Here is a 15163-nt window from a genome sequence, read left to right on the forward strand (position 1 = left end):
TCTTGTCAAGATGTGCAAAAAAACCTGATTTCATTGCTTAATCAAATTTGTTAGCTACAAGATACCTTACATCTAAATGTACTAGAATATTTTTTTTCATATTATAACATTATATTAAAGAAGACACAACAAGTCTTTCTAAACAGTTGGTTATGCATAATCTTTACAGAAGCTGACTGCACCAAAGTTTCTCAAAGCAGAAATTCAATATAGTCGATGCACTGTTCTTACGGGCTTTGAATACACACACGACTGTAAGACCCAAGTACAAGATAAGTGTGAAAAAATCATGACTGTTAGTTTCCAGATCAATATCCTGTCTTTTATTCCGAATATTCCAGATTTTAAATGCACAGCTGCAATGCAGACTGGCTAGCTTGTACATTTGCAAATTAAAAGCACAGCCTATACCACCAATCTGACACAATGACGATTTCCTGATGCGCTGGATTCAAATTTATGTCCTTTTTGAAGGTCTGCTAAACTAATTGAAATCAATGCTAAATACAATCACTGACCCTGTGGAATCATGCCAGAGAGGATTACGGGGTTACATACAAGGGATTCACAGGTTACTCTGGTCAATGGCTGGTGTGAGACTACATTCAATGGAAGAAAAGGAATTGCAGACATCTGCAAACTCAGTCTTAGGCAGTCTTCTGTGTTGCCAGCCCTGTATGTATCAGGGCATACCTTGTTGTTTGGTGTAAAGGCTGTGTTAAGCAATCACATAGCACCAAATCTGAAGTGTTTTTTGCAATCTCTTGTTAGAGGGGACGTTGTAGGCATTTTTTCCGACAGAAAATGGAACCTCAACTAAAATCAATCAAGCAATAATACTAATTTTTAAGGGAAGAGAGAAAATGCACTAAGGTGTCCTGTGGCTAAGGTGCCTCTTGGCTCCAGTGGACAAGGCTTTCTAAGAAAAGAGGGACGGTCAACGTCTAAAAGCACAAGTGTGGGAATCCCCTTACACCACACAGAAAATAACCATCAAGCTATTGGTGTCGGAATAAACGGGAATATCTGAGGAGGGATGGGGAGGCAGAAGCTGGGTAGGATAACTCTCTCCTTCATCGGCCGGGGTCACTGTGGGTAAAGCAGCTTCTCTGCCCTCTCTCACTGCATAAGCTCCCAGGCATGGGTAGGCAGTGTCAGACAATAATATTTCTATTTAGCTCCAAATCAGCACCTTTGCCAAGCAGTTCCTCTTGCCATTTATTTGAAGCTGACTTTGCTATGGCTTCACCCCTCCTGATAGCAGATTTCTCTTTTGATAAGAAATGGACCTATAATTGAGCTAGTTTTATGTTTTACCTGCAAAGCCATTCTGACCAGTTAAAAGACAAGATGTGGGGATGTGCCAAATGTTTACCCCTATAAATGGCTTAGCTATGTACTTCAAACCTGCTGGGTGGAAAGAGTTTTCAAAACAAAGCTAATCGTGTGCTGGGGTGGGGAAAATCTCTTGCCAGCAGTGAGAGGTTTATGCTCCCAGGATGGTAAGCACCTGCCAAATCAGAGTGACCAGGTAATGTGTTTGAAATGAACTCCTGTCAATGCTGAAGGCTGTAATTTTTTGCCTGTAAGTCTTTATCCTTCTGCCCCCCCGGCCCCCCCCCCCCCCCCCCCCCCAAAATAAAAGGAAATTAATACATATGTTAAAATGGTGAATGTTGGCACTTTAATTGAAGTCTATTTCATCTCATCAGTAGTGGTGCAGACTGGCATGCTATAATCCTGTTTACTCTGAACCTTTCTTGACAGACTCCTCACAGGGATTACAAGAAATAAGGAGCCTCTGGCTTTCCAAAAATCCAGTAAGAACCAGTGACTCTGGTCACAGGCACTTTCGTCTCACCCACCCTATGAAATTTCTAAAACCCACTGATTTTAAGAGAATTAACTTTGTTATTAAAAAAATAATTTCTAATCAGTCATAGTTCAGCATGACTGTTGGTCCCATTAAATCCCACTTCCTGGTAGACTCAGGTTTGATCTTTTCTTCTTCAGGAATAAAACTGTGCCAACCACAGGTGGTGAGTTTGCATATGAGGGATCTATCTGCTGTAAGAAACCTAAGAACAGAGAGGTATTTGCATAGTCACCTTCTAACAGCTTTCTATATACTTGCAGGCAGGTGGCTGGAAACATGAGCATTCAAATTTATCTGCATGGCCAGGTTGTAAAAAAATGCAGGTGTAGATTTTTTTGGAAGTCTGACTTGAAACACACCATGCTTAGCTCCTCAAAACGCACTTTTTCCTCCCTATTTAGAATTCTGAGACTGTATCCCCTTAACAAAACAGGCTAGAAAAGCTAAACTGAACGGGGTAAACGGAAAAATGAATACTCTCCCCTGGCACTTTCCCCCTCAACCTCACCACACGCACTCCTGCTCCAACCCAAGACACACACTGCCTTTCACTCGGGTGGAACTTGTTCTTCTTTGGCTTATGCTGTCTATTTAGCTCTTTTACAAACAAGTACAAGTGCAGAATCACAAAGAGCTTATGAGCCCATGTACTTCAGTACACACCTTAACTTGACAAGAACTAGTGAAATCATTTGATCTAGTAACAGACAAAAAGTTTAAGCATCACGTGCAGGTATTTTACTGAAAAGAAGCATTACAGGTAAGGGAGAAAAAGAAAAGGACTTTTTGCATGCATATATGCTTTTGAAGTACCATTTCTGGTTCTGAATTTCAGAAAATATGTATATATTCTTCTCCTAGTCATGAAACTATTTTACTTTTCTGTAGATCTGAGTACCTCAAACACCTTTTTTAACCAAATTATATAAATTACATTTGTTTTTCAATAACTGTATTTATTTTTTTACATATGGTTTAATTTACAGCATGGTCCACACTGTTCTTTGGTTTGTTTCTGTGGCATGTACATGTGCTATCTTTGAATACAAGGCCAAAGGTACAGTGCCAGCAGAAAAAGCTGAAGAAAACACCAGTACTTGAGGTAAGTACATTCCTCAGTGACCTAGAGAGATAACGTGGTGGGTCAAAAGGCCAATTGAAAGAACTCTTTCAAGGGATTAAGCAATGGACTGGTAAATTACAGATGTGCAAGATTCTGATGCCACAAAACATTTCTATGTAGTTTTATCACAGTAGTTTTAAACTAAATAATGGTGTATAAATATTCTGTGAAACCAGATTTCCAGAGTTAACAAAATGTACTAAGTAGGGAGAGCGCTCTGGAGATGGAGTGGTGCCAGAAGAGCACCAATGACCTCCTAACATACCTGAAGGGTCAGTAGCTAGCAACAAACTATACTGAATAGGTGTCCAACAGATGCACAATCTCTCTGGTACTTTTCCGTCACATATCAATTTTCCTCATACAGCATTCCTCATCCAAAACCTGCAACCCAGTGAAATGTGAAAATATTGGAGAAGTCAGTCTGATTTTTTAACTTATATGTTCACACAAATAAAAATCTGTCAGCGAAAGATTTCTAGGGAATTGAGATGGGCCATGTACACAGCAAAAACTGCTACACAAGGCCATATGTATTCATGCAGCTTTCGTTTTTAAGTCTAGCTGATAGAGAAAACACAAATGGTAAGAGATTGCATTTGATTATGCAGAAGTCAATTTGAAGCAAAAAATTTATGAAACATATCCATCTTACACTGCAAAAAATGTGTTTAAAATGTAAGGGATACAGAAGGGTGGGGCACAGCTGCTGTACTATACAGCACTGGTTTTGCTTGATGGGGACTTTGTTTAGCATCACTGGCTGAATAAAATCTTCATGCAAATATATATTTTGCCAGCCTGGTATGTCTCATTGCCATCACCACATTAGGTAAGACAATCAGAATGTCAAAGCAATTTTTGTTCTTTGTTTATAACAAAAGTTTGGTTTGTTGCTTAACTTATCAATATTAACTAATTAATTCTCGAGGCACTGACACTGGGAATAAACATGCCTGTAATCAAACCACTACCATTGCTCTTGGTCATGGACTATTATGCACACGTCTGAATCTAGATCAAAACTCAGATTCCTTAATTGTATTATTTTTATCATTCTCCTAAAAGTTACTAAAAAATCCTTTAAGACCTGGAAGCTACACCTCAAAGACCTATAATCTGTGAATAAACAAACCAGTGAAGTAGGCTTTGAAAATACCTGCTTTCTAAACAATTTAGAAAAAACTGTCCTGCACTAACAGTCTCTGCCTACCACACATGTTGTAGGGTTTAGCCCCAGCTGACAACTAAGTACTGCACAGCCACCTGCTCATTGCCCCACTGGTGGGATGGGGGAGAGAATTGGAAGGGTGAAAATGAGAAAACTTGTGGGTTGAGATCAGAACACTTTAATAATTAAAATAAACCAATAACAACAACAATAATAATATAATGAAAAAAATAAATAATGAGAGAGAGAGAGAGGCAAAACCGGGGGGGGGGGGGGGGAGTAAACAACCAAAACAAACAACCACACAAGTGATGCAACTGCTCACCACCCACCGACCCAACACCACCGGTCCCAGAACCACAATCGCTCCACCCCTGGGCCAACTCCCCCAGTTAATATACTGGTCATGACATCATATGGTATGGATATCCCATTGACCAGACCTGGCTGTGGCCCCCTCCTCTTCCAGCTTCTCATGCACCCGGCAGAGCATGGGAAGCTGGAAAGGTTCCTAATTAGTATAGGCGCTGCTTAGCGACCCATAGCCGCTACTTAACAACAGTTAAAACATCAGTGTGCCATCAGCACTCTACCAGATACAGTGAAGAAAATTATCTGTATCCCAGCCAAAACCATCACAATGCATAATTTACTTTGAAAATCTCCATGTCCTTTCAGATCTACCCCAGTTCCTGATACCAGCTGAGCTGCTCGTATTAAAGGCTCTAGGTGTGAGACAAATGCTTTATCCCCTTAGGCCACCATGCACCAAACTGCCTAATTCTGTGATTGGTCAATGGCCAGTTAAGGCTTTGGCTAAACAGAACATTTTAAACTTTGATCACCTTTGAAGTGTTGTTAAGACACCAAAGATTGGCAGCATGCCCATCTCTTTCCCCCACTGCTCCCGAATCGGATATGTAGTGCCAAGGAACCCAGCTGCCCGGCTAATCCCTTTTGGGCCAGCAGAAAAACACGCGGGGCTGGAGGAGCTGGCACTCTGTGGAATTAGTTACACTAGTGGAAAGGAAGAATAAATACTGTGAATTTAGAGCGATAACTTTGGGCCCCACTTTGCTCAGAGGTAACTGACAACATTACCAGCAAGGCAGCAGCAAATTAGACACTGTGATTTCCCAGATGGTGCTGCACCTTTACACAATAAATATCACAACATAAACTGCTAGTTTTCTTTTACCCTTCAGGAAGGTAATGTTAAGGTTCTTTCAGGGGCCTCACTGCTAGAAACAACCTGGAGAGAAATCTTCGGCAAACAGTTACAACATGCAGAGTTGTCACTTAATTACATGCTCGAGTTACGCTACATACTGAGTGGCACTAATTGCACTGAAACTGGAATACTACTACCACATAGCTCAGCTACAATTTCATTTGTGTACAGTGTTGTTGAGTAATTTCAGTGTCACTAAATGTTGGGTTGTCAAGGTGTGGATTTCCTAACAGAGCTGTACCTAATACAGTAAAGGCCAAGATCATGGAGAAGTATGTCTCATCGTGGAGAAAAACCTAGCCATTATCTGTAAATGCAAGACTAGTAACTCATTGTGTAGACCCCCTGAATCTGGCATTCTCTCGTTTTACCAGTGTATTTCATGATTTCGTGGAAAACAAAGCACAGTCTGGGCAAGATCACTGGTGTGTCTTTTCATTGTCAAAATAAAATAGTGGTTTTCAGGAAATGCTTTTTAATTTCTTCTTCATGCACAATAAAAAGCTATTTGAAAGACAAAAGGGAAGAGAACACTGAAACAAAGAAGTGTAGTAACCCTGAAGGAAAGGGAAAACATAGGGGAAGAAAGATGGTAATGAAATTAGAGACACATCTTGGAGACTCTGTAGAAGGGAGAGCAAAGGACACCATAGGTGACAGAAAGAAGGACCAAGAAAAGAATGCCAAAGATGGCTGAGAAAAAACAAGAAATAAAAGGGAACAGGGAAGAGAAGGTGGTTGCAATGGGACAGGTACGAGGTTCCTGATGCAGTGAAGATGCTGAAGAAAAAGGAGGAGAGAAGACTTGCTGGAGGAATATGTAAAGCTATCCCCCAGCTTTGTCTTTACCACTCACGTGTTGTCTAACTGGAAGACATTCATTAAACATTCTTATTTTCTTTGTTACAAAAGGAGAAATAGTTAATATACAAGTGTTCAGCCTGTCTGAAGAAGAAGAAATCTGTGTGGTCCCTCTAACTTATCAGGCAAATCAGAAGCAGAGGTGCAGAACCTGGCTTACTTCACTTGAATTACCTGGAAGAAGGAGAACCTTTTCCTCTGAAATTAATCGATGGATATAATTCAGCATTTTGCTGCCGTAAAAATATCAGAATTTAAGGCCTTTCTTGTTAACCTTGGCCTCAAGAAACAATTTGCTTCCCTTCACACATTACCATTCATTCCAAAGCACATCTAGAGTATATATAGGCATATGTATCTATACATATATAAAAAAATAAAATAGTGCCAATCTGCATCGATATAATAGTACCACATAGGCTTGAAAATAACAAACATTGTCTATATACAAGTATTAGTAGCAGAACAAGAAAAAAAAAAATCAAACATAGTAACCAGGCAGAAAGTCACCTGCCAAAAATCTCCCATCTCCATGCTCTAACTCTTAAAAGATAAGGTGAAAAAATGTAGGTACCTGTATTCTTTTAGGGACAGATAAAAGGGGTATTACTGCAAAGTCTTTATATGTAGGAGTATACTAACAAAAATAGGTATGAAATGCTCAAGGTCCTCCATTTCAAAAAGTTCAGAAAATCCTTTCTTTTTGCTCTTGGCTCTTCAAGAGAATCCTTTTCAGCACTCATTAAAATGCACTTTTGAAATTTAATGGCTGATCAAAAAGCATGGTTTTCTCTCCTCAGAATGAAATAGGTTTGCCTGGCTTTAGAACTCACCTTTCAGAAGCATTAAAAAGGTTATTACTAATGTTTTGGACAGTATATCTGAAAAAAAGTGATAACTGGTTAGTTCTAAATCTTCCAAAAAAACTTCAGTAAAACCAGGACTATCATAGTGAAATTTTAGAACACTGAGTACCAAAGTGCACCACAGACATTCAGCATCTCCGAAAATTGAGAGGATACTTTTGTTCAAATAGGTTTGTGTTGCACTTAATGTTTCTTTCCTTTTCAAATGCAAGATGTATACAAAAATAACTGACAAAACTCAAACATGAAGCAGTAGAGTTGGGTTTGCTTTTTTTTTTGTTTGATTTAGGTTTGTTTGGGCTTTTTTTATGGCAAGCCATGATCATAAAGGGAAACTGGGTTCTGTTTACAGAAAAGTTTTTGCTAAAGTGTTAAGCAAGAACCGATAGCTATACTACCTTTTCCTACTTTTCGGACAAACAAACAGCAATTTATATTCTTCAGTTGTCTTCAGGAGCTAACAAACAAAGTAAAGCAACAATTCAATCATATCGCTTTTTCAGTAATTGACTAGACCCATGGTTGATTTAATACCTCTGAAAAACCAGAATGCAAGAACATGCATATTTTAAGAGCATCTGACACTGGCTCTCAATGGGACATTATTTACCAGTTCTGTCAGGATGCTATTATGTTGCCTGTACATGCTAATACAAACTTGTTTCATTGAAAGCACAATCTGGCTTTGGGAAAATCTACTGCAAACTAATGGTTCCCTTGATTAATACTAGCTCTAGTGTAAGCTGCAAACGAGCAAAAATAATAATGAATTACCACCATCCACAGAACCAGTCATTAAGGAGAAAAGCAGTGCATTACACACAGTAATATAGAGATAATGTTATCAAAACAGTTGATGCAGTGGCGCATTTTAGACTCTTTATCCACATTCTATTCTTCTTATCTGCCGTTCCTTAATGTAACTTAATGAACACAGTAAGTTTAAGATGAAACACTAGACAGATTTTTCTGCTAATTACAGTCACTTCACTAGCAGAAAGTGTCATGTGACAAAAAGGTTTACAGAAGGTTTACTTACTAGGAGATTCATAAGTAACTGTATTCATCGAAACCAACATTATGTAGTGGTAGTAAAACAAGGTGCATGTCTGAAATATTTCTAAGAAAGAAACATTCAAACTAGAATAAAGACTCACATATACTTATATAACTCCTTCAGTGTTGTTTAATGATGGAGGTCTGACGCCAAAAGACCTGCATACTGCTTGCATCTCTTACATTGAATTTCTGTGAGACTATTCTCATAAACCATTTGCACAAGTCAGTCAATCTAATTTCCACCTGAATCCATTTTAGGAGCTCTTACAAGCTGAAGACTCACAGAAATATTCAGATCATTCACTTACCAACATCACTCAAATTGCTGAAATTGGTTGCCTAGAATCATCTGTTCCTAAGCACTCCAAAGCAATCCACGTCATCATATGCACATCACAACTATCTATCATACTTCAGAAACTAATTTCTTCCAAGACCTGATCTTTTAAGGAAATCTGGGCATGTCAAACTACTTCACGATACTCTAAGTTCACAACAAGCAATAAATGGTACTGAAATTTTCCATCTTCCTTATGGCAGGACATATAAAATGTAGGACTTACTCTCCCTCATATCAAAGACTCTTTAAATGTGATGCGGGGATAGGATGAGCTGAGAGGCAATGGTACCTGCAACTTCAGTGTCAGCCCCATCTGCAGACTGCCTTAAAGATGGGCTGGGTCAGGTCAGTCTATGAACTTTATCTGCGCCACACCTCTGTAAGGGTTAACTTTAGGAGAGCATGCCTGGACTCAGTCCTAGGAGGCTGCTTCCAGTGCAGCTCCCTTCCATCTACACCCTGCTATTAGAGGATCACCAAAAATTGAACTTAGTAAATTTGCTTCAAAATCGTAAATAAAACCAGCACGCTCAGAAAGTGAGTGTATTCTCTAATGGCTAAATAACCTCAAAGGGTTCTGTACACAGTATGATAAAACAAAGCGACAGAGAAATCACACTTGATGTCCTAGTATTTGGTTTCATTCAAGCTACACAAAGTATAATTAATGCGAGAGAAAATTAAATGTCACCTGCATTACTGTTGCCATGATTATGTGAGCCCAAAATGTTATTTAATAACTATATCTCCTCTTCTTTCCTCTCACTAAAATGTATATTTGGATTTGAAGTTCAGAACATAAAGTATCAAGAAATTCCAGCCAGGATATTTTTCTCTTTTTGGATACAGATGGTCTTTCTGAACAGGTTGCTTCTTCCCTACTATGGATATGGAGACACATTCCAGATAAAGTATCTTATAGAATATCAAATTGTGATGGTTGACAGTTTATTTTTACATTATTTGGATGGCCATTTAGTTTTATTTACTTAATTTATCAACTCAAAAGAAACAATGACACAGAAAGCCACATTGGGAATTATCAAGCAAATAAAATTACACTTGAATTAACAAGCTGAAATTAGCTAAGTGATTTGTTGTGCAGCTAATCATCCTTGATGAAATCAGCTTACACTTTTTTCTTAGCCTCCAAACCATTATCTCCACTACAATACTACATACTGGGAATTTGCTGGATCCTGTGCACAACCACAAATGCATCTGAGAGTCCCACTTTCACTGGGTGGTTGGTCGAACTTATCTGAGTCACAGCAACAGGAATCTGGAAGACAAAACAGGAAGACATGCATGAAGTATTGAAGTAAAATAACTCAGACTAAAAATAACAGCAATGCCATAATGAATATTTAACCAGTGTAAATAAATAGCCCTAAATAAATATTTTATACAATACAGCATAATATGACTAAGGATTTATTGAAGACTTAAATTGTTTTTGATTTTTATTTTACCCCAGTTTGCTTTGCTTCTTATATAACAATATTCACACCAATACTTAGAGGTGGAACAATTGTTAGTGATGACACAGAAAAGGACAGTAATTTTCAGTAATTTATTTCTCCCAGTTGAAGATGAAGTGGGATGATGTGCTAGCATCAGAGAAGGAGAAGGAGGCAATACCTCTTCTCTACTACTGAAGACACAAACTGTAAAAGTTCAGCTTGGGATGACCATTTTAAAAGCTTATGGCTCATTTAACTTGCACCAAAAACTGAAGTGCTATCTGAAGCTAACTCTGGTCTGATGATATTTATGTTTCATATGTATTAGAATAGCAGAGAAATTATCAATGTCATGGAAAATGTGGAGGAAGCCAGATGCTCACTTGCCAATACCTAGAGGAAGAAATAAAAAGACTTAGCCATAGACCAGTCCAGCTTTCCATAACTGAGGTGTTGATGCTGGGCAACATGGTTGTATGAAAATAGGTGTCAAGTTTGATTTAATTCTTTGAGCAAGATTGAAGCCTTGGCTGATATTTGTATAGATGTAATAGCTTTAGAATTTTGTAAAGTGTTTGACTTAGTGACATTTAGCATTTATACAATATTAGTATCTGATTACAAACAGCAGTCATCACTAAAGAAGCAGCTCAGACTGTGTGTCTTTACAATATACCTTCCTTCTCCAGACATCAGACCTAGTATTCAAAAGTTTTATCAAAGACTGGGAAGGAAACATAAATTTACTGCCTAGCAGTTCTGCAGATGACACTAGTAGAGTAAAAATAATGAAATGCTGGGATCAATTAGCAAAGTTAGACCTTGGAAATATTGCAAAGTTACTCAGAGAACAACTCAGAGAACAATGACTGCAAGGTAGAGGTTTGAGGACCATGTTCTAGAAAGGAGCAGTTCTGGAAGGAATCTCAGTGTGGTAGTGGATGAACAACTTCAGCTGTCATAAGGGACATGTCAGCAAGAAAGCTTAATTGATGTGATATTTGGTTACACAAACAGTGGAAAAAGCCTAGGAGTGGGCTGGCCATTTCACTTGTATCTGCACATTAGATCATTGCTGAAATGTTATACCAGTTTGGGAGGATCTATTTCTTTAAAAGATGCTGAAAATTTAAGAGAAGGAAGATGAAAAGAGTAATAAAAATATGTTGAAAACGTTTTCAGTTCTCAAATGCCATTAAGAGAAGAGTTAAATGCCTCTATCTGTTTGGCTTCTCAAAGGGAAAACAGAAAGCTGGCTGGATTACCATAAACAAGTACTGCCATAGGGAGAAATTACTCAGGGGCTAAAGAGTTTTTTCATCTAGCACAGAAAGATGTAACCAGAAGATGGAAGCTGCAGACAGATACCTTCAAAGTAGAATAAGACACGTTTCTATGATTGAATGTTATTAACTACTGGGATAAACTACCAAGGGAAATTATGATTCTCTACCCATTGCTGCTTTCAGATCACAGTTGGATATCTTATTTTTCAAAGTTGGCCTTCAGTTAACCACAAAATACTGGGCTGAAGACAGATGAAACTTGATCAAGTGTAAGAAACTGAGATACAAGGTGCTAGCTGAGCTGATCTAAGAGTCTGCTCTGGCTTTACCTGTGTAAAACTACCAAAATTACACTGTTGGCCAGTGCTTGTCACATAGCAGAAAAATGCCAAAGTAAAAAGCTGGTTACACATCCGGTGAATGAGGATTCAGTATTGTCTCCATGTCAATGAATGGCATGACTTGAGTTGAATGTCAGTAGTCATTCTTCTCCTTGTTCCCACAATATCATTTAGCTGTGTTTTTTCCTAATTACACTGGTATCTGTCAAGGAGAAGTTAAATTTGAGAATATTAATAGAAAAAGTGAGCTCTGGTGAATTAAAGTGTGTCATAAATTTCCATTTCTTTCACTTGATTTAGTGACTGGTTTGGCTGGTTTACTTAGGGGTTCTTGCATACATGATTTGCTTTGGTGTAACAAAAGGAATTATGTTGAACGAACACGAAAAACAGAAGTAGCTTGGAAATACCGCTAGTAATACATCAGTTTAAATTCAGCTTATATCAGCTTAGTGCTGATGCAGTTATTGGAGAATATGACATAAGAAGGCTGAAAGCCATATTTTCAGTCTTCAAAACAAAAGACTCAATGAGGTCAGAAATAAGTCTATAAACTTTCTCCTGTGTGAAAGTATAAACAAAATCAGGGAATGATTCACAGTCTCAGAATATTGTGGAGAAAATCTTATATTAACTATCAAGGAAACTGTCTTAGCAGATTTTGAGGAGGATACTCTAGAGAAGCTATTGAAAATCAAGTTAGAAAAAGCACCAATGAGGACACAATGACTATTTCTCTTCCAAGCTAGAGAGGAAACACAGCAGATGAAGAAAGAAATCAGAGTTTTATGGACACAAAATGTAGTTGGAATTGGAATTATGAGTGTGTGACCAACAAAATATGCTGGCAAAATTGGCAGCTCAAGGCACAAATTATGGCTGATACATGAAAAGGATTATACTCATTTTTATGTGTGAATGCAAACCAGGAGAAGTTGCGTGAAGGTCTCCTTGAATAAGCCTCTTTAATATTAAGTCTAGTGCTGTATCATGTGTTTTTTCTGAATTTGTCAACAACTGAACAATTTGCATCTTTCTATCAAAAATTTTAAATTATGCTAACAACAAACTAATATCTCTTTTTTTTTCTCCCCCCCGGCAGAGGGGATGGGTTCTTGCAGTACAAATATCACAAGTTGTTTGTTAGAAGTTTCTTTTTGGTTTTGGGTTTTTTGTTTGTTTTGTTTTGTTTGTTTGTTTTCTGAAAATAAATTTATTTTCATTACAACTTGGTTCAGAGCATGAAAATAACTTTCAGTTTTACTGTTTAATAAAAATTATGAATAACTCAGTGATATCTGGTACTGAAATAGGACGCAGTAGCCATGTTGAATAGAAACTACAAACAAAAACTTCAGCAGAAATTAAAAAAATTTTATAGAAGAAGTATCTCACTAGATTTTGCCAAAATCCATGCAGGTGTCCACTCTCTTGTGCTGGGAATTCAAGTGAGAGTGAAGAACTTGCAGAGTCATTTTCTAAAACTAGTAAGAAAGTTGTAGTAGGGTCCGGTCTAACAGACTGGCAGCTTTGAGAAGCAGCCAACATTTTGGATATATATTTTAGAAACAGGGAACTGTTTGTGTAAAGTGAGGAAATAATAAATTAAGTTAGTATAGCCAGCTCCTCAAACTGAGGTACAGCCTGTGTCAAAAAATTAGGCGTACAGACAGAAATGCAGTCAAAATCAAAGGTATTCCATGATCCAGGAAAACTTTTCTTCTCTTGAAAAACTACAATGTTATTAAATCTGCATTTACAAATACATATGTTTATTTTTAAAGTGTGCGATAGTCATTTTACAGAACTGAATATTTCAGTTACTCGATGATGAGTGTACTGGGTGTCAGTTGATAGGTAAACTCTTTTGAATGAGATGTCAAGATCAAATGGGCTTTTATCATATGATGGCCTGTTAGGAAATGTGCCCTTTTAACAGAAGGCTTGTAGAAAATTATAAAATAATTTATTGAAAATTACAATGAAACATAGGTAACAAGCAGAGAGCCAGTGTTATGAATTCCTCAAATGAATGGCAAGATACGTCATGACAGGCTGACATGTTAAACAGTTGAACAGTAAGCTAGGAAAGTGCAAGTGGTTGCTCGTGGTTGGCAGGGGTTTTATGGAAATCCATTCAGAGGATGGATTTTAACTAGAATAATTCCAAAATGTATGTTAGCTCTACCATAGACAATATGAACTCTTGTGTTGCACAAGTCACCAGTGTATGAATAAGCTTCCCAAATGCACGTCAGCACTGGGCCATTGACATCTATATTTTGGATTATGTACTTCAACAACAGGGAGAAAGATATTTAGAATTCATGCTGATTTCTATTAATCATTGGGAAGAGTAATGTAGACAGTATTTTTCATCAAAGAGTTCTCAAGCTTTATTCTTTTCAACTTACTCTGAGAACATGTCAGAGTCTTGCCCTTCAAAAGAGAATAAAATAATGGCCTCTGACCTTATTCTGAAGGAGACGGTAAGCAGGGTGTAATTACTGCCCCACTTCAAAACTGAGTCAAAGATAAGAGCCAGAGTATGCTGCAGAATAATGATTAGGAACACAACAGTACTTATATAGGATTTTAATTGCCAGTTTCCAAAATAGTTACTAGTTACTCTACAGACCAAACTGCATGAAACTTAATCAGGAATTTTAAGTTGCACTAACTGATCACCTCACAAAATCAAAGATCCTTTTTCCATGTTAATATTTTTTTGTAATAATAACAGAGGCAAGAAATGCCAGGAATGTATAAAGTAGGCAGAATGTCCATTAATATTGTGCATTTATTTTTTTTTTTTTAGTTTTTGGGAAACAATCACAAGGTTTGGAGTCTTGTTAATGAAAATGGAATATTTTCCACTATGCATAGCAGAAGCATCAGTTTTATCTAGCTGCTACTACTTAATCAATTCAATTCAATTCTGCCTTCTTTCACAGTAGAAAGAAAATCTACTACAAGCCTCTTTTAGAATTATTTTCCAACTTCACATATTGCCAATTTGAACGAGCATTTCAACTTTAATAATGGTTGCTGGATAACTACATAAATAGAGAGTCATTACTATTTAAATGAACAAAGGAAGTCTTCAAGCCAATGAAATTAAGAAAAATATCCTAAATCATTAACAAAACCTTTGGTACCTTTGCCTAATTTGTTCTGTATTAATCATGGACAGAAAAAGAAACCAAATGTTACACTAAGGAACATTAGCTATAAGCACTAATGGGAAAAGACTATATAGAATATCTATTTTGTTCAAAAAGAAATAAAGCCCTCGAGAATTGAAGTTCTGTGAAATTTAGAACATAAGAAATGAGTATTCACTACTAATACATACAAAAGTGTGCCTTTGCAGAAAGTTTTCTTTATTACTATGTTCTGTTGGCTAGTTTGCATTGTAATGTATTTCATACATGGTAGAGGTGTACCAGTAAAATTTTCCTGCCAGCTGATGTTTCCTGACATATTGACCATTTGCCATGATATTTAAAATGGAAGGTGTATGCACTGTAAGCAAACTAAACTGGT

At 37.4% G+C, this 15163-nt stretch overlaps 1 protein-coding gene across 1 annotated transcript in view; it reads right to left on the bottom strand.

Annotated features, from left to right (window-relative positions):
- The window catches only part of PLXDC2 (plexin domain containing 2), a 278669-nt gene that overhangs the window by 58232 nt on the left and 205274 nt on the right, over positions 1–15163 (bottom strand). The window contains exon 7 of the mRNA XM_075082687.1: positions 9710–9809. Within this exon, the coding sequence (XP_074938788.1) occupies positions 9710–9809 (100 nt within the window). The remainder of the gene's footprint in view (positions 1–9709; positions 9810–15163) is intronic.

Source organism: Phalacrocorax aristotelis, chromosome 2, assembly GCF_949628215.1.
Source record: "Phalacrocorax aristotelis chromosome 2, bGulAri2.1, whole genome shotgun sequence".
NCBI classification, from domain to species: Eukaryota; Metazoa; Chordata; class Aves; order Suliformes; family Phalacrocoracidae; genus Phalacrocorax; species Phalacrocorax aristotelis.